The sequence below is a fragment of the Lepus europaeus genome, chromosome 6 (assembly GCF_033115175.1).
Source record: "Lepus europaeus isolate LE1 chromosome 6, mLepTim1.pri, whole genome shotgun sequence".
NCBI lineage: Eukaryota > Metazoa > Chordata > Mammalia > Lagomorpha > Leporidae > Lepus > Lepus europaeus.
Window position 1 is genome coordinate 75,946,216 of NC_084832.1, and position 20,089 is coordinate 75,966,304.

Here is a 20,089-nt window from a genome sequence, read left to right on the forward strand (position 1 = left end):
CTTCACACTTTGGCATAAAGGGAAGAGGAAGAAAAAATGTGAGATATGTCTTGTTAACTGAAGTGTTTCTCCTAGCTATGTTCTTTATCAGGAGAAACATGTTTAACCATCAATAAACCATATCCACAGTCTTTGTGAAACTTAAAATAATATATGGACAAGTGCAAAATATAATTTTATTTATCAGATTCTTTTTTCACATACAAACATTCAGTATAAAAAAGTATCCATACCTTCACACATACTGCTCATTTTCAAAAAGACAATTCTAAACTTACTGGCCTTTTTGTCAAAAAATAATCATAATTTATCTGTGTAAGCAAATGGTTTCAAACCACTGTTCTTGCATCTCCTTTAACATTTCTTGTCTGTGTACTCTGTGAAGGCAGAACTCACCAGTAACAGGGATACTCCAAAGAAATCATGCTCACAAATATAGTTTTTGGTGGTTGCAGGTGCCCAATTTTCTTTTGTGCTCTGGCTAACTATAGGGAACATCTTGCTTGAAGATCTTATTCCTCCTGACCTTAAATAAAAGCCAAAAAGGTGAGTGTCACTAGGCTTCCTCATTGTACCTCTCTGGTCATATGTTCCTTATGGTAACTGTTCATTTTCAAAGTCCTGAGTGAAGTTCTGCCTTAGAGCTGCCATCCCACTGGCCTCCATTTATCAGGACTTGAGGTGGGTGAACATCTTGCAAATCCTTGGCTATCAGTTCAGCAGGATGCTGGCAGTTTTATTTGATATTGAAAAAGCAAGGAAAAAGATGTTAGATTTATGTTCTCATGGTGGTTGTGAAAGTTGCTAATTTACGGGCAGTGCAACTTGATGTCTAAAGCAGACCGTGCAGTGCCTACGAGTGGGCATTCATTGATAGGCTGGTAAAATTGACAAGCGAGAGATCAGCTTGCATATCCCACTATACATGGATCCACTGTGCATTTCAGGAACAGATGGGTGAGGTGACCCCCTGGGCACAGCTCCCAGCACAGCCCATAGAGAGTATACCTGCCGGTGCAGTGCAGTGCCAGACCTGCTGTGCCTGCTGTGCACAAAGAGTTGCCCTTGGTAAAGATGGAAAGCATTGCAGACGTTATCTTCCCAAAGCTGTTCCTTGTTTTAGGTAGCCCATGAAAAGTCCACTGACCCCAAACCATCACTAGGAAACTGGTTTCATTACACTCTCCCCAAGGGTTATTTTGTTCAAAATCCCGAGTTTAAGTGAAGAGGAGTCATCTGTCCACACAATGGAGGTAGATAAACTCTTCTTTTTAATCTTGAAGATGGATTTCCTCCGATGTTTGTGCAGCAGCTGTTTCAATTTGTCCTTAAAAACACTGGTGGTGAGAGTGTAGAGGATTGGGTTCAAGGCACTGTTGACTGGGAGGAAAAATATCACAATCCAGGAAGTGATTGTGCCTGGAGAAGGAAATGAAATGTGAAAAAAAGAATTAGGAGTTTAGGTTTTAAGCAGATGTAAAATATGCACCACACTTTGCAGTCAATGCTACTTATGGGAGGGTTGCCTGGTACATTGATGCTTCCTCTCACCTTATGGGAATCGTTTTGTTGGAAGCCACAGGAGCTATGAGTTCAAGGTCCTCCCAATTAACCTTGCTGAGTTCCAGTAACTAATTTGTAGGCTGTGGTGAGCCCAAACAAGAGGACATATGTGAGCACACCTTGTAAACTTTAAATTTCTATGTCTTTTTCTTTTTTACTTTTATAGAAAAAAATAATAAGGAAATAATTATTTTTTTCTTTCAAGATTTATTTATTTGAAAGTCAGAGTTACGGGGGGGGGGAGAGAGAGAGAGAGAGAGAGAAATGGGGTGGGGGGAGAGAGAGAAAGAGACCTTTCATCTGCTGGTTCACCCCCCCACCCCCACCCCATGGCTATAAAAGACTGGGCTGGACCAGGCTGCAGCCAGGAGCCAGGAGCTTCATCTAATGTGGGTGACAGGGTCCCAAATACTTGGGTCATTTTCTGCTGCTTTTCCAGGCACATTATCAAGGGAGCTAGATCAGAAGTGGAGCAGCTGGAACTTGAACAGTCACCCATATGGGATCCTGGCATTGCAGGTAGCAGCCTATCAGCTATGCCACAATGCCAGCTTGAAATAATTCTTAGTAGAACGGAGTTCAGGAAACCTGTTGTCCAGGAACCAGATCTGACTTTGGTCTTAACTCTGTCCAGTCCTCAAGGTTCCCCTGCTATCCTGTCATTGAAGTCTGAAGAGCAAAGAGGAATGTATTCTCTAAACTTGGTGGATCCCCTTTTTGTTCAGCCTTATAAATGCTAATAGAATCTTCAGGGAAAGAGACCACAGAAGGTTCTCTGCGAGGAGAAATTCGGAATAATAGCGTTTGTTCCATTTTTAATTTTTAAAAAAATACTTATTTATTGAAGGGCAGAGTGACCAGAGAGAGAGAAAAAGAGAGAGAGAGAGTTGAGAGAGAAAGTAGGGGAGAGGGAGAGGAGAAGGAGAGGGAGAAGGAGAGGGAGAGAGAGAGAGAAAGAGAGAGAGATCTATCCATCCATTGGGTCACTCCCCCAGATGGCTGCAACATCCAGGTTGAAGCCAGGTGCCCATAAACTTTATGCAAGACTCCCATTTGGATGCAGGGGCCCAAGCACTTGGATCATCTTCTGCTGCCTTTCCAGGTACATTAGCTGGGAGCTGGATTGGAAGAAGGGCAGCCAGCATTTAAATTTGGCGCTCAGATGTACAATGTCTACTGCCATGCCTTAACACACTGTGATACAATGCTGTCCCCAGCATTTGCTCCTTGAGAATGAAATGCATTTCTCCTTCTCAACACAGCCTGGTCTGGTGAGCAGACAACTCCTAGGCACATGGGCAAATCACCATGCTCCCTAGACCACTCAGAGCTGGTCCTCCCTTCCTGGACTGAATCCGGGAGCCAGGCTGGAGTCAGACATGTGAATTCCCATTGCAGCACTGACTCCTGAGCCCTTGGTGCATGCTGCCTCCTCCCTTATCTTCAGAATTTTAGAGACCTCCCTGCTCAGGTGAAGAGCAGGTATTATCTCACTCTTTTGCCTCCTCTATCTTTCTCCACCCTACAGTTTTCTTTTCCTTTGACCACTGTTGTTTTGTTCCTCTCTTGACCTTGCTTTGCTCCTCATCTCCCTCTGTTCTTCTGCATCGTCTTCACTTCTCTCCTTATCCAATCTTCTCTCCTGACTCCTTCCTTCTTTCTTCTTCCTGTTTCCTTCTTGGCAATGTTTTCCTCTTCTTTCCTCATCTCATCCCTTTTTCCTTGTCCTTATTTTTTCTAAATATTTATTTATCTATTTGAAAGGCAAAGTTTTACACACACACACACATATGAGATGGGAGGAAGAGAGAGATAGAGAGAAAGAGAAAGAGAGAAAGAGAGAGAGAGAGAAAGAGAAAGAGAGAAAGAGAGATAGAGAGCGCGCGAGACTGCTTTTCCACCCACTGGTTCACTCCACAGATGGTCACAGCAGCCAGGGCTGGGCCAGGCTGATGCCAGGAATCTGAAACTCTCTCCAGGTCTCCCATGTGGGTGACAGGGGCCCAAGTACTTGAGTCACCTTTCCCCTGCTTTCCCAGGCACATTAACAGGGAGCTGGATCAGAACCAGAGCAGCCAGTATTCAAATTTATGCTCATCTGGGATGCTGGCATCGCACGGGATGGCTTAACCTACCGAGCCATAACAACAGAAAAAAAAAAAAGGAGGAAAAATAAATCTCTAGTTTAGCTCAGCTTAGATGAATTAAAGTTTCATGTTATTTGTCTTTGTTTTAAAAAGTTAAGTGATCTAGACATCTCATGATTGGAGAAAAAGTTATTTTGCTTTTGTGTTGTGCCCCAAAGGGAAACTTGATCAGTTATCTCACCTCCATGTGACATAGAAAGACTTCCTGGCAGTCTTTTCTTTTAGTGAGGCAAAGACAAATAAGCCCCCTAAGTCCACCTGTGAGTTCCATTGGAAATGAGACCTCATGTTCCACCCTGGGAGAGCCCTAATCTAAGATTAGCAGCTGAGTTCAGAGGCAGGAGGGCTAAGGCTGGCTGTCCTCTTGACTGCGCCAGAGCCCATCAGTGGCAGGCCATGGCCAACAGGCCCTGCAGTTCTTAGAGGGTGGGGACAGGATGAACTTAGGTCAGTGAATGCAGCGTTGCCTGCACCACTGTGGGAAGTCAGACCAACAGGGGAAGGGCTTTGTTGAGAGTGATAAAGGCACACCAAGGTGCTCTGGACAAACCTCAAAAAGTCTTGAACTATGAGAGGAGAGAAGGATCAGTGGGCAGTCCAGGGAGTTTTATACAAGGCATTTTTCCCTGTTCTATCTCCCTTTGTTGAGCTATTTATTAAGCTTGTCATGATATGAACTGAGGATAATAATTACACCTGCTACTGTCTGACACCCTCCATCACCAGACGGTTCCTGATTCTGAATCAGAGAGCCTGGTAGGCTGAACTGTATTTCCTTCTCCTTCCCCCAACCTATCCCATAGTATCTTCTATTATGACTACATTTGGGGAAAGGGCCTTTAAAGAGATAAGTTAGGAACGAGGTCATTAGGGTGAGTCTTTGTCCAAGCTGACTGCCAGCCTTTATAGGAGGAGGAAACTTGAAGGCATGAAGAGATACCAGGGATACACACACAGAGGAAAAGTTGTGTGAGGACACAGCAAGTAGACAGCCATCAGTGAGCCAAGGAGAGTGGCCTCAGGACAGACCAAATCTGTCCACTCCTTGATCTTGGATTTCAGGCTCCAGAGGCACGAGAAAATAAATTCCTGAGTTACTTTATCATGAAGGTCCTAGCAAACTAATATGTAGAGAAAAAGCCTCAAGAAGTTAACATACAGGAGGTTAGGAAGAGGAGGGACATGTGGACATTCGGTGCAGCGGTTAAGATCCCAGTTGGGCTATTGGGTTTAAGTCCTGGCTCTGCACCTGTTTCCAGCTTCTGGCTGAGGTGCACCCTTGGAGGCAGCAATGACGGCTCAAGGAACTGGGTCTGTGATGCTCATGTGGGAGGCCTGGATGGAGTTCCTGGCTTCTGTCTTCAGCATAACTCAGCCCCAGCCGCCATAGGCATTTGGAGAGTGAACCAGACAAACTCTATATACCCGTCTCTGTTTTCTGCCTCTCAAATACAAATAAAGTGGAAGGAACTTGAGACATCAGGTAGAAATGGTGCCAGTGAGGTGAGGTGGGCTCCCTGAGTTCCCTCAGTGGGTCACTGGCAGAGTCAGGACAGGAACCAGGGCATTCCGTTGCTATGCAAGGCTGCCTCCCCTCCCATCTGCGGGAAGGCAGGACATCAGAAGGTGCAGGGACTGGAGCGAGGCAGGTGAGATGAAGCCCAGCCATCCCACTTCTCCTGGATCAGCTCAGCCTCCTTAGTCAATGAGGCGTAGCTTGCTTCAGAGCTCACGTGGGTTTTGACAGCACTCCTGTGCTTCTGCCCCATGACTGCCTCCCTAGGGTAGCACCAATATGGCAGAAGCATAGTGGTATTGAATAACACTTCATGAAGAGTGCTGTGATAAATGCAAAGATGAAGCAAGTATGGTCCTTGCCCTCTTGAAACTTATCATTTGAAGGGATCAATGGATGCCTTCAAAAATAATGCTGGGGGCCTGGCGATTGGCATATTGGTTAACATGAAGCTTGGGACTCCACAACCCATCTTGGAGAGCCCGGGTTCGAGTCTGTGCTCTACCTTCCATTCCAGCTGCCACCCTGGGAGGCAGTAGGTGATGGTTCAACTACTTGGGTCCTTGCCACCCATATGGGAGACCTGGATTGAATCATTGGCTCCTAGTTTTGATCAGGCCTAGCTCTGGCTGTTATAGGCATTTGGGGAGTGAACCAGCAAATCACATCTCTCCTTCTCTCTCTGTCTTTCAAATAAGTGAAAATAATTAGAAAAAATGAAAAAAGTAAAATGAGTATCTTTAAAATAGTGCTGAGGGGCCAGCCCTATATCACAGTCTGTTAAACCATCACCTGCAGTGCCAGCATCACATATGGGCACTGGTTTGGGTCCTGGCTGGTCTGCTTCTGATCCAGCTCCCTGCTAATGTGCCTGAGAATGAAACAAAAGATGGCTCAAGTAGTTGGGCCACTGCCACCCACAAGAGACCTGATTGAAGCTCCTGGCTCCTGGCTTCAGCCTGGCCCAGCCCCAGCTGTTGCGGTCATTTGTGAAGTGAACAAGCAGATGAAAGAAATCTCTCTCTCTCTCTCTCTCATTAGCTAACTCTACCTTTCAGCTAAAAATAAATAAGTCCTTAAAAAATAAAACAATGCTGATACCAAGGCAGCTCGGATGAGGATAATGAGTGAGTTAAGCACCTGGGTTGGATGAGAGAAGAGTTGAGAGAGGTCTGGAACTGCAGCATGGAAGAGGGAGCCTTTGGGGTCTACCCTTGCAGGATTGCAAGGGACACAGACAGAGTATTATGAGTCGAAAGTTAATCCAGATGGAGGGAACAGTTTCAGCAAAAGCTGATGTCTTATCAGAAGAGTGCAGAGGAAAAGCCCAGTAATTCCAATGGGCCTGGATCATGGAGTACAGGAGGGTGGGGTGGGAGTTATGAAATATGAAAATGCTAATCCCAGTATCTGGACTTGATTCCATGAGAAATGGAGGCCAATGGCCATTTTGGTCCTGTTGAATTGGAAATGGTAGGACATAAAATTGAGATGTCCAGGTAGCTGTAACAGATTGGAGACTATTCAAGTGAACATCTGTAGCCAGTAATACAGAGTTGATTTGCCCCTCATGTACAACTGACTCTCCCTGAATGATCTCACACAGCCTTCTGTGATTTCTCTCCTCCTCGTCCAGCAGGGGCTTCCAAGTCTTCAGCCCTCCTCTCCCTGCTGCGTTTCATTTCCACATCTCACATGGCTGGGCGACATACACGGCTGGTTGTGGAGAAGTCTATGGTTAAGAGACTTCCATGGGTGCTGGGTGGCATTCTGCAGCACAACGTGGGGCAAGGCCTCACATGACTGTGCACAAGCCATAGGCACAGAGACAGTGCAGCTGTGGGTCATTTGTGCACTCATCACCTTCATTAGGGTGCTGTGCTGACAGTGGGGCACCGAGATGAATAAGACATAATCCCTGCCTTGGGTCAAGCTGCAACAGTGAGCTGAAGATGATGCCAGCTGTTTCAACAAGAATCCGGGTAAAGCCCTGGAAGACTTCTAAACGGCTGTCATCTCTAAATCCCAGAAAGGGCTTCCAGTGAACTCCTAACCAATGAAAGGTGAATTTCTCTGGCTGCAGTGGGCCAGGAGCCTGGCCTTTGGGATGATGTGCTTGCCTGGAACATCCCACACTCCCTGGAGCCACAGTGACATTATGTGAGTTGCACTATGGGATAGGTTGGGTGGTCTACAGGGTGAGCGTGCATAAGAATCACAAAGAAGGGTATGGGGAAACACCTATGCACAAGCCTTAGCCCCCAGACACCAACTCCAGAGGCTAGGAACCTGGAGAACCTGGTCATGTATATTTTGATTCTTTAAAAAATGGGTTCTCATGGTTAAGAACAACTACCTAATTCATGTAGACCCAAGATACTCTGGCTTAGTTTCTCTCTAGCTTTGGCTTTTTTTTTAATTAAAACAATTTTTTTTTTTATTCTTGGCTGGATTGCACTACTACCCTGTTGCACTGCTATCTCAGAATATCAATTATAAAGCCCCGGATGGAAATAATAACTTTTGCATTGCTGCTGTGGGCATTTATGGAGGATTTATTATGTGTCCGTGGTTCTGGCCTCATCAAAGGGCATAAGAAAGGTACATTGTAGGTGGGAATGATAGAAGGGACTGACCTGGTATTTCCACCTGGAAGAGGGAAAGGATTTTAACGACAAACACAGGAATCCAGCAGATGGCATCAGAGAACACTATAAAAAAGAAACGATTTGCCACAGCCACCTCTCTTCCAAGGTGAGTCCTCACTTCCGAGGTCTGCAAGGCGGTTTTTTGAATGGAACAGAACATAGTAACATAGGAAAACGCAATGACGAGAAAAGCCAGCAAGTTCACACCTGTTGGGAGAAGTACACCTCTTAACATCTCAGGCATTTGTATGGTGCCTCCCTCCTGCCCTGGTAGTTCTGAGAAGCTGCCTTTTGAGTAAGCCCAGTGGAATTCTGCTAAAATTCCCTCATTCAAGGAAATAAGATAAAGGAATTGGGTTTTCCAGATCAAAAGGAGATTTCAAACACATAAACCTTTTATGAGGAATTACAGGCTTCGGAATTCCGAGGTAGGTATCTGATGAAGTAAACACTAGCTTTTTTAAAGCATGAAGAAAGCTCTTTTTGTTTCTAGCTCTCTGCAAATTCAGACCTACAGGGAATCCTGTAGTCATATACATGTCTCAACAAATAAATCCAACTCCATTTCCTTATCTCATAAATATGAATAAGATAACCTTGGAATTTATCATAAACATAATTGTGTTTCTCAGCAACAGTCTTCGTCTTAAATAAAAATAATACATAGAACAAAAAACCTTTTGTTTATGTTTCTTCAGTGTGTCTTGGAAACCTTTGAAATACAGAAGACTTAAAAATGCAACAAGATGAATCACTATCTTTAGGCCAAATGCATTTACGAGATTCTCACGTAACATCACCATTCCCTAAAATACTGACTTCCCAGTCACTTCATTTGCTTTATCCTTGCTGTAATAAATTTGAAGTGTGATCATTCGCATTCTCATATGATCATGCAGTTGGCACATATTTTCAAAGTTGTTTAAAAATGTTCATTTGAAAGTGGACTATATGTAACACTGGTGAGGTCTAGTGTAATACTTCAAGTTCAAGATAACCTGCTCCTTTTATCCAAAGCACTTTATATTCCACAGAATCTTACCATAAGCTATATAATAGGATTATATAAAATTGGATAAAATTGGCTTGTCTTAGTTCTTTTGTCAGACACTGTAGATAAACATAAAATGACTCTTCTAGAGAATACTTCCCTAGCCCCAGTTTTGAAAACAGATTTATGGAAAGGATTAAAAGTATAATGTAAATGCATTATGGTAGCATAAAGTGTAAAAGACGAGGGAAACAAGGTGGGGTATATATAGAAACTTGTACCACCTGCAACTTTTCTCTAAAACTATTTGACAATTTAAAAATTAGCTAAAATTGTTCAAGACCCAGCTACTCCACTTCAAATCCAGCTTCCTGCTAATGTGCCTAGGAAGGCAGCAGCGAGTGACCCAAATACTTGGGTCTGTCACCCACATGGGTGACCTGGATGGAGTTCTTTTTTTTTTTTTTTAATGTATTCATTTATTTGAGAGGCAAAGTTACAGACAGAGGGAGAAACAGAGAGAAAGGCCTTCCATCCACTGGTTCACTCCCCAAATGGTTGCAATGGCTGGAGCTGAGCTGATTGGAGCCAGGAGCCAGGAGTTTCTTCTGGGTCTCCCATATGGATGTAAGGGTCCAAGCACTTGGGCTATCTTCCAGCGCTTTCCCAGACCATAAACAGAGAGCTGGATTGGAACAGGAGCAGCCGGGACATGGACCGGGGACCATATAGATGTTGACATCGCAGGCAGAGGCTTAGCCTACTACGCCGTAATACTAGCCCTTGGATGGAGTTCTTGACTCCTGATTTCAGCCTGGCCCAGGCCTGGCTGCTGTGGACATTTTGAGGATTGAATCAGTGGATGAAAGATCACTCACTCACTCACTCACACACCCTCATTGTCTCATCTCTATCTTCTTCTCTGTCACTCTGCCTTTGATATAAAGAAATAAAACATTAAAAAAACCCCACGTACTTTATCTGGAGATCTAGAGCTCTGAAGTCCTCTCACAGGCAAACTGATGATGATGATGATGCGAGGATGTGTGCGTGTGTTACTGTCTGCTTAGGTATCTGGAATACATCACAGGTGCTTGATCCTTTCTAGCTGACCTCTTTGCCTTAATTGTAAGATCCAGCCACAGGGAACTTCCTGAGCCCTACATCTGGACCTGTTCCCTGGCATGGGGCCCCTGCATCCCTGTGTCTTTTCCTGGAACCCAGCCCCTGTTCCTCCTCTGATCTCACTTGGCTGATGCCGCCTCATCTTTTGGGCCCCTGATTGGATTCATTTCTACTGGGAAGCCTTCCCTTGTCCTTGGATCTGGGGTTTCTAGAACATCCTGTACTCTTCCCTTGTGGCATTTATCAACCTGTGACGAAGTATGTGTTTACTTGTCTGCCTCCTCCTCTCTGGCCTGTAAGGATCAGACCTGCTATATATTTGCAGTATCCAGTAGAGTGCACAGACCATAGTAGGTGCTAAATAAATCCTCACGAACTCAATCTGCAGTGTGTGTGTGTGTGTACTATGTGCACCCTTGTGTTAGGAGCAAGAAGCAAATGAGTCATGAAGAAATGTAAGGAATGGTTTGCTCTATCCTAGGAGAGAGATGCCATGAACAATTGCAACCAAACATGGCAGTGTATGAAGAATATTATTAAAACAAGGCAAACTAAACATGTTGCTTGTCAGAGGAGGAAGAGAAGGAATAGATGGAGAAGAGTTGGGTAGGATAGTTAGGGTCATTTCAAGACGAGTTATAAGTGACTATTTAAACTTGATCTTGAAAATGGTAGGGGCCATAGTGGAGCTCTTGAGCACAGACAGAACACTGCCCTTCTGAGACTCAGGGAGATTATGGAGTGATCACGAACAGAGGTCGAAAGACCAGTAAGGGCTCAGGCAGTAACTCAGACAGACTTTCAACCAAGGCGACAGCCAATGGCAGAGACGGAAAAGGAGAAAAGGCAGAAGAGTGTTTTGATGACAAATATTTGAGGCCCCAAAAAGGACAATGCAGCTTGCTAACAGCAAGAAAGAGGAGACAAAACAAGAAGTGGGAGTCTAAAGATAACAGTGCCTTAGTTCAAGAGGGGACCTGGAAATAGATTTAATTCTAAGCAGAACTCAGATGTCATGGACAACAAAGTTATTTTCTTTTTTAACTTTAAAAGACTAAATTTGTTACTCATTTGTAACAGAGAATGTAGGGATTTTTCTAAAAAATTAGGTGCAATTAAGAAAACTGAAAAGGAAATAGCTTCATTAAACATCCTTACAACTGCTGATTGAAGAGCTGTATCTACCAGAGGATATCACTCTTCTGGTATTTCCACTTAGATAATCTCTGTGAGTGAGTCTCTACAATGCTGTTTTTATTTCTTTAACTCATCACTAGATTGTAGAAAATAAATGGGCTCAAATAACTTGGTAGAGATACCGGACTAGGCACTACAGAGAATTCTTCCAGCTCATAGTCACTGTAGGTAAACATGAAATCAAAGGAATTTAGGGCTAATAAAAAGATCATCCAGGGATTCTAGGTGGATGTTGCTGTTTTCCACACTAAATCTGTACAACAAAAGCTTTAGAAGCACTTCTGAAAATGCACAGCAGAGATTTTTTTGTAAAGAGGACCCAGCTGGACAATCAGTTCACTTTCTGAGGGAGACAATTCCACTTTCGCTAAAATTTATGGCATTTGTATCACAATTGTGTTTTTCCAGGAAATAAAAAAAATGTAATTTACCTAGAAAAATTCCAAGAGAATACACTTTGCTTCCAATATCTTCTGTTTGGTCATAATAAAGTGGGAAACACACTCCATTTTGCCCATAAAAGTTTCCAAAATAATCCTCATCCCAAAAAGGAACTGCAGCTATCAGAAACCCCACCATCCAGATGCAGCCGAGGCTGAGGGAAGTCTGCCGTCTTCCGGGGCGAATGTTACTGAAGGGGAAAACGATGACCAGGAACTTCTCCAGAGTCAGGTAGGTCAGCAGGAGGACAGAGACTTCGGTGGACAGCATGGCCAGGAAGCCCATGAGGCGGCATTGTACGCTCTCCATCCACAGCAGGGCATACTTCTGATACTGTCCTCGGTATCTCATATCAAAAAAGCCAATGAAAAGCAGGTAGACACCCATCAAGCAGTCGGCACCTGTGAAGGAATTGACACAATGGATGTTGGTGGCCCCGACATTAGATTTTTTTGATTAGGAGTCATTTCTTCAACATGTATGGAATGAAGTAATGGAAACACCTGCTAGAATACCAAGAAGCCATTGAACTTCAAAATCTGTACTGCTTCTAAGGTATCACACTATGTCTGTTCCACAGCTAAAAAATAGAAGAGGACATTTGAGGATGGGGAGTTTTTAAGCAGAAAACATGTATTTCTGCTAGTTTAAAAGAGGAAAACACATAGTACTTGCATAATTAATAAAGAGAATCATTTCCCATGTTGAGGAACGTGGGTGTTAATGGAATTGAAGTTAAAGAAGCTTAGTTTTATAATCCACAAAATTTTCTTCATGTTCTGTCACCTGATTCATCACCCTTGGATCCCATTTCCAAGATGCAACCCCCAGAAGTAGGTCATGGTAAGATCCTGTCACCTAATACATAGCTGCTAAGAGCAGTACTTTTGTGTTTAGAAAACAAAACCTTTCCCAGCGTGGCACCTGTAATTCACATTAAATGCCATTTTTGACATACACATGCCAACAACTTATATATCTAGTGTGTAGCTCCCAGAAGGTGCCCTAAATCTACTGAGGTAGGAAACATACTTACAACAAAGGACTTTGATGGACAGGGCGTGAGTTGTATTTTCGGCTTTAATGAAAGATCTCATGCCAATGACAAAAAGATTTCCAAAGCAGGTAATGAAAGCTATAACCCAGACAAACACTCTGAGGATATTGTTAGCCAAGAGGTCCTCAAATGAAGAAATGCCGTCAGTCGAGGGCATACATATTCGGACATGGGGAGCATAGGAGCAGTATCGAAAGTTTTTGAAATAACTAAAGTCAAAGGGAAAAAAAGAGTCACTTGCCAGTAATGATAGAGAAATTACAGTTGCAGTGCCATCAAGGGGTACCGGTCTATGTTAGGTTAGCAACTTTGCTAGGTTGGTTTAGTAGTGATTATGTAACTTGAGGCTTCTTCATTAAACATTATGCTACCTCAATACTGTTCTTCTTCAAAAGATGAGGCATCTCAAGGGCATAGACATTTGGTGGCTTGGCCCAGGACAGTCAGAGGGAGGACATGGGATGAAGTCTTAGGGGCCCTAGGATTTCCTCTGGTCACATGAGGCTACTCTTTAGGACATTATAAGAAGAAGGCTATCATTGTTAAATCAATCTCTTAGGTAAGAGTTGGGGCTTGGGTTCGGGATACAGGGAACCTGCCTGCTGTAGTCACTAAAATCATTCTTGTTTTGCTCTTATCTTTAAACTCTGAAGACTTCCCACTTTAGCCTCCTTTTCCTGGACCCTGGCAGGACAGGAATGTCTCTGAGACCAGAAGTCTGTCTCCCTGGAGCTGGCAGAAGTATTTGCCTTAAACACAGGTTTCTTACCTGGCCTTGACTGACTTAAACAATTTGTAGAGGAAAACAGATTGGTCAGTGTGTTTATGTTCTGAGTACAGGAATCTCAAGGTGTTGGAACTGGTGATGCCATTTGGCTAATGGCCAGATCCCAAACCTAGGCATGCAGGATTTTCTCCCATAATAGTCATTATGCTTTTATTATTTCATACCTCTATATGTTCATTTCTCTGCTCTATTCTCTCAATCTGTTTTTTTTTGTTGTTGTTGTTCATTTGTTTTTCTTTTTACATCTGCCAATTCAGTTTCTAGACCAGCAAGTTAAACAAAGCTTTGCTTGCCACAGTCTCAGGACTCTCTGTGATTGGACCCTGGGCTGCCTAAGCCTCCTGGCCTCCTTGCCTTCATCATACACTCTACCCAGACACATTGGCCACTTTCTATTCCCCGAACCAGCCAGCAGCATGCCCTTAGGGCCTTACTTTTGCTTTTGCCTCTGCCTGGAGGATTCTTACCCCACATATTACCAAGGCTGCTCCCTGCCTCCCAATCAGGTCTGTTTTCCATCTAACCATCTAAACTGTCCTTCTAGTTCCTTATCTTGCTTTATTTGTCTTCATAGAAGTTATTAGCTTCATAGAATTTATTAACTAGTTACTTGCTGGTTCTCAAAGCTCAGTGGAAGCTCCATGGGACAGACATTCTCTCTTTTGCTCACCACTGTGTTCTCAGTATCTGAAGCAAACAGTTCCTGGCCCATAGAAGGTACTCAACAAATATTTCTTTGATAATAAGATGATGATGCATGAGTCAGTGCTGAGTGTGTCAGTTAGGGAAACAGAGGTAATCCCTGCCCTCAAGTAGCTTTCAGTAAAACATCCTAATATCTGGCATACAATTAAAAGAACTTGACATAAAATTATCTTGGTTTCTTCTCCTTCCCTGGAGCCCCTGGAACACAATTGACTTGACCTCTTGGTTCTTTAGGGGTTGCATTATTTCCACTGTCTTCAGGAGAGCCACCTAGGGTCTCTCTCCTCCCACTGTGACCATACTACAGTTGGCAGGTGGAAGGGATGGAGATGATGAGGTGAGCTGTTTCAATAAGTGAAGGATGAGGAAAATTAAAGAAGAATAAAAAGATTATTTATTAGGGAAGTAACTAAGCTAACGTGTTTTGTTCATCATTGGGACCTTCTTGACCTTGACCTTGACCTAAGGTCCATATTTAAGAAAGCAGCTTCTCTATGAAGTTCTAAGAATAGACTTGCTCTATTCTATGTAGACCTCACATTCTGTCTACAATAAAGAAACAATAGCTTTATGAATTATTTATCTAAAAGTGCCACAGAAAAAGAAATTAACCAAACCATGTGGATATGAATTGAACACGTGTCTTTTAGTAATCACACCTGCTGCACAGACATAAACAAATGTTCTCCCAAAAGAGCACCTTCATATCAACTCTTTCATCCATTTGCTGCACCCAACTTGTAATCTTACATCGAATCCTCCCTATTTTTGTGGACAACAATGGTTAATTTTTGAAATCATGAAACATAGATTATACATTTGATAAAGAAATGATCATGTTATAAACACATATATTAACACAACTTACACAGTGCACTTTATATTAAAGTGACTTATCAAAAACTACTATAAAGATTAATTACCTCCATTTTGTAGTGCACTTAGTAACAGTAACAACACCTGGAATTTATATAGCACCTTTCTTCCTAAGGGCTCAAATCTTAGAGCAGCCGACTGCTCATTCATGTGAAGTGAATTAATGTTTCCAGGTCTCGTGAGTACCATTTAGCCAGTGACTTCATCTTGTGTAATATGTGGCATTCTGGTACCCTGATCTCATTTTGGGCCTCAATTGGATAAACATCGTGTTTCCAGGGAGAAGGGTCATTCATGTCGGCACATCATAATATTGAACTCTATTTGACAGGGACCAAAGGTGACAAAATTAAAAAGTTCTCAATAAAAAGACTTTTGTTGCATAAAAACACATTGCAGTGATACATTATACAGTTCACATGAGAGCATTGGAAACATTCCCATGCTCTCTTCTCCATTTCATACATACATACATGTGAGAAAGATTCTTCATGGGTTGAAACATGCGTGTGTTTATATTTGGAATCTCTATCCTTTCCAGGTCTCTGGAAAACATGTACAATAGGTTTAATGTTTTTAAGGTCAAACTTTTAAAAAACTGAACTTATTCATTTGGAAGGGAGTAGAAAAGAGAAAGAGACACGGATAATGGAGGTAAGGAGAGAAGGGTTAGGGGAAAGAGAGAGACTTTCTACCCACTAGTTCATTCCCCAAATGCCTGCAACAGCCAACAGGGCTATGCCAAGCTGAAGCCAGAGTTTGGAACTCAATCTGAGTCTCCTGGGTGGCAGGATCTCAAGCACTTGGGCCATCACCTGCTGCCTCCCACTGTGCATAAGCAGAAGGCTGGAATGGAAGCAGAGCCAGGACTCGAACCCAGGGACTCTTATATGGGATGCAAACATGATAGGCTGTGGCAAATGTTCCCTCTACCCCTTTAAAACAAATGTCTCAATTATTCTATAAATAATGAAAGCTGCGGGATCTTTTGACTAAACATGGTTTCTTTTTTTAAAAAAAATTTTGAAACACCCACACACAGATAAAGAGAGAAAGAGAGAAAGAGAGAGAGAGAGAGAGAGAGAGAGAGAGAGAGAAACAGAGATCTCCCATCCATTGGTTTATTCCCCAAATGCCCACAATAGCCAACACTGTGCTAGGTGAAGTCAGGATCCAGGAGCTCAACCCAGGCACCCAACTATTGAGCCATTACTATTGCCTTTTAGGGTAAACCCTGAGGGAAATCTTTTTTAATAATTGCATTCTTTGGGGGCTGGCGCTGTGGCGCAGTGGGTTAATGCCCTGGCCTGCAGCACCGGCATCCCATATGGGTCCCGGTTCTAGTCCTGGCTGCTCCTCTTCCGATCCAGCTCTCTGCTGTGGCCTGGGAAAGGAGCAGAGAATGGCTCTAGTCCTTGGGCCCCTGTACCTGTGTGAGAGATCTGGAAGAAGCTCCTGGCTTCTGATTGGTGTAGCTCTGGCCATTGCGGCCAATTAGGGAATGAACCATCGGATGAAAGACCTCTCTCTCTCTCTCTCTGCCTCTCCTTCTCTCTGTGTAACTCTGACTTTCAAATAAATAAATAAATCTTTAAAAATTACATTCTTTGTTATAGGGTGATTATTTTAAAGATTATTATGCATTATTTGTTATATACAAATACAGTGATTCAAACTCTTATGGTACCAGTTTCAATTGGGATGAGAATTTTATACGATGTGCTACTTTAGAAAGCTGACATATTGACATTTCACTTCACATGTCCTGTAAGTTGGGGCTGATTTTGTCACTTTACATGCAGAATTATGTCCTAATACAGCATTTTCATCCATTTTTTTGGTTTAAAAATGGCAATGGTGATTTGTGTGATTTCGCGTTTCATCTTACAAATAACATGGTAGTTAGAGGATTTCCTCTAGTAGCTGAACTTTTTTTTTTTTTTTTTTGACAGGCAGAGTGGACAGTGAGAGAGAGAGAGAGACAGAGAGAAAGGTCTTCCTTTGCCGTTGGTTCATCCTCCAATGGCCGCCGCAGCTGGCGCGCTGCGGCTGGCACACCACACTGATCCGAAGGCAGGAGCCAGGTGCTTCTCCTGGTCTCCCATGGGGTGCAGGGCCCAAGCACTTGGGCCATCCTCCACTGCACTCCGGGGCCACAGCAGAGAGCTGGCTGGAAGAGGGGCAACCGGGACAGAATCCAGCGCCTCAACCGGGACTAGAACCCGGTGTGCCGGCACCACAAGACGGAGGATTAGTCTATTGAGCCACGGCGCCGGCTCTAGTAACTGAACTTCTAACCTGAGTGCATCACTAAAGTGAGTTTTGTGAAAATCTGAATTTAAGTGTTGTCATTTTTTTCTAGCCAATAGGTCTTTTTTTTGTCTTTAAGATTTTTATGGTAGAAAATATGAAGGTAGCCAAGAGTGGCTTCAATTCAGGACAATCACTATCTATGACAACTGTAGGAAGTGTAATTCTTTTAATTCCTTCAGACCCCTTAAGATATCATCAGAGAGCTCCAGCAATCACGTCCACTCTCTAATTTATCCAGAATTATTTACAAATGCAGATACTTTGAAAATCTCTCTAGGACAGTGTGAATTAAAAGCTGCTACAAAAGGAAATGAATAGGGAGGGGACAATCTAATAAGAATGCTTTCTGCTTTTAATGTTTATTGTGAAAGATGCTTGATTACCATTTGGCTAACCTGAACAGGGTTTCTGAACCTAGTTCTGAGTTTGCCTGTGCCCAGTGGGTCCTTTCTTGAGGAAACATCTTGTTCTGTAGAAGTTAGAAATGAAGCTTGGGGGAGCTGTTACACTGCTGGTTCATCAAGTCCCCTCCAGCAGGAAAGCTGCGGACTTTTTTTTTTTAAAGGTTTTTCCCTTTTTTTGCTCTCATGTTCTCTCCTGGATGCATTAAAATCTTAGCTTTACAGGGGCCCTGTGATTCTTTCATTAATACTTTATAGTGTCTTAAAGAGCAGAGGCTATACATTCTGAGTACTTAAGACCATGTGATGCATAATTTGGAGGTCAATAAATGGTTTGGAAATGAATTTGTAAATGTATCTTAGAAAAAACACATGAGATAGTTAGGAAAAGGAAGAAATAAAGGAAGAAACTCATGGAGTGAACAGTTACTACAGTGACTTTCTAAAGGGTGTTACATGATGCCTTGGTATTTTGGTTTTCAGAAACGCAATATGTGGTGAGTGAAGGGAAGAATATGTTGTCTACATCCTGAGGTCTTTGCTTATATTTAAAACCAATGGGATGAATATCAATCAATCAATATATCAATCTCTCTATCTAGATTAAAGCTTCTTACCAGCAGGGACCAAATCTATGCCATCAGTGAATGTCCACTAATACCTGTTGACTGAGAACCTAAATTTTACATTAATTTCCAATGGAAAACCATTTTGCAAGAATACACAGTGTTATTATACATTTGTCCTTAGCATTGAATGAAGAAATACTGAGTTTAGATAATGTGGGAAATGTAGTATTCTGAGCTAAAACAAATAAGCCAAGAAACTTTAGCCAACAGTTGCCATCCATGGGTAAAAGATCATGAACCTAAAAAGATACCAGCAGAATTCTTAGCACCATTGAAATCTATATGGCTAAAATTTTAAAATACTAACCAACATTAATTATTTGAATGTTCATATTTGTGTGATATATTTTTCCTTACCTACTGAAAAATAAAAACACACACTGTTGTCCAATATCAGACAGTTTCTTGTAGGAAAGGGGAAAATGGAAAAAGGAAGCAAGTCTTTTATGTAATTATTTTTTTTTACCAAACTTTCAGCAGCAATATTATTGCAAATGTAATTCTTTGTTAAAATTGTGGGATGAGATTTTTCCACTGGAGCCCAGCTTTCAGGAAGGGACGATTTGTGTCTTCCAGCTCTGAAACGACCTTTACAAGTGGTGAATGGCAAAAAAAAGGAGGCATTGCTGTTATTCACACATATTTGACATCACAGTGATACTCAAGGCCATCCGAGAGCGCACGCTCCTGTGTGTGAAATACCCATTCAAAACAGGTGGGTCTCTACGTAAAGCATGTCCACTGCCATTGCAATCAACACAATGTAGTATGTTACTTACAGAGACTGCAGTTGTTTAAGACTTTCAAACTGGTTCTTGTGGAGATACAAAAGAGGATTGGATGACAGGTTCCTTTTTTACCACCAGAGGGAAGGGGGAAAAGCATGAGGATGTTATTATTTCCAAAGGTTAAGATGTTGTCATTTAAATCGCTTGATGGTGAGAAGAACTTACAGTTTCTGTAGAAGCTTCAGGTCTTTCAAAAGGTGAGGTGGCAGCTCCGTTATCTTATTGCTAGACAGATCCCTGTTGGTGACAGAAAACCCAAAGCAATTACATTGGAAATAAGTGACCTCGTTATTACTCTTCATAGTTATCATCATCCTATTTGATGTAACAGAAAATATGAATCCAATTTAACCAACCTGATAACTTGTTACACAACAAGGTCATGTGAGCCAGCCAAATGGGTATGTTTTCCATCACTTACAGACATGTGACATTTTGTTCATCCAGTTCCTGTCTGGAATTTCCTCTCACCCCCTGTCCAACACATCCTGGCTTTTGTATCTACTTTGATTAATTTTTTCTGTTTTGGGTACTCTTTGTACATTTCTATCGTTCAAACTTCTGTGATTCCTACTCGTTTCATGTATGTGATCTCTGGTTTAGCCAACTAAACTTACGAGGTCAAGACTTGCGTCTTTTATTTCTTTGGCATTCCAACTAAGATAACTTTGGTCACTCAGCATCTGCCCAGACAATCTTGCACAGACAGCTCTACATATTTTCAAAATATTCTTATATAGAACTACATCTGGAGAAGAAATTGTGAATTTAGAACTACACATGATAGGAGGGTCCCACACAGAAAGAATACCAGGGAAGGGACTCTACAGAATGGAAAACAGATTTCTGAGGATTAGAAGAACTCTAGAATCTTCGAGAGCCCCAGATATACTTCTGTGCCAAAA

General features: G+C 42.5%; 1 protein-coding gene across 1 annotated transcript in view; it reads right to left on the reverse strand.

Moving 5' to 3' along the window:
• Window positions 1–1,159: 1,159 nt before the first annotated feature.
• Window positions 1,160–20,089, reverse strand: part of RXFP2 (relaxin family peptide receptor 2) — a 48,588-nt gene continuing 29,658 nt past the window's right edge. Inside the window, exons 11-17 of the mRNA XM_062195182.1 lie at window positions 19,350–19,421; window positions 19,176–19,247; window positions 15,527–15,598; window positions 12,665–12,894; window positions 11,619–12,029; window positions 7,863–8,081; window positions 1,160–1,419 (exon numbers count right to left, since the gene is read on the reverse strand). Of these exons, the coding sequence (XP_062051166.1) occupies window positions 1,160–1,419; window positions 7,863–8,081; window positions 11,619–12,029; window positions 12,665–12,894; window positions 15,527–15,598; window positions 19,176–19,247; window positions 19,350–19,421 (1,336 nt within the window). The remainder of the gene's footprint in view (window positions 1,420–7,862; window positions 8,082–11,618; window positions 12,030–12,664; window positions 12,895–15,526; window positions 15,599–19,175; window positions 19,248–19,349; window positions 19,422–20,089) is intronic.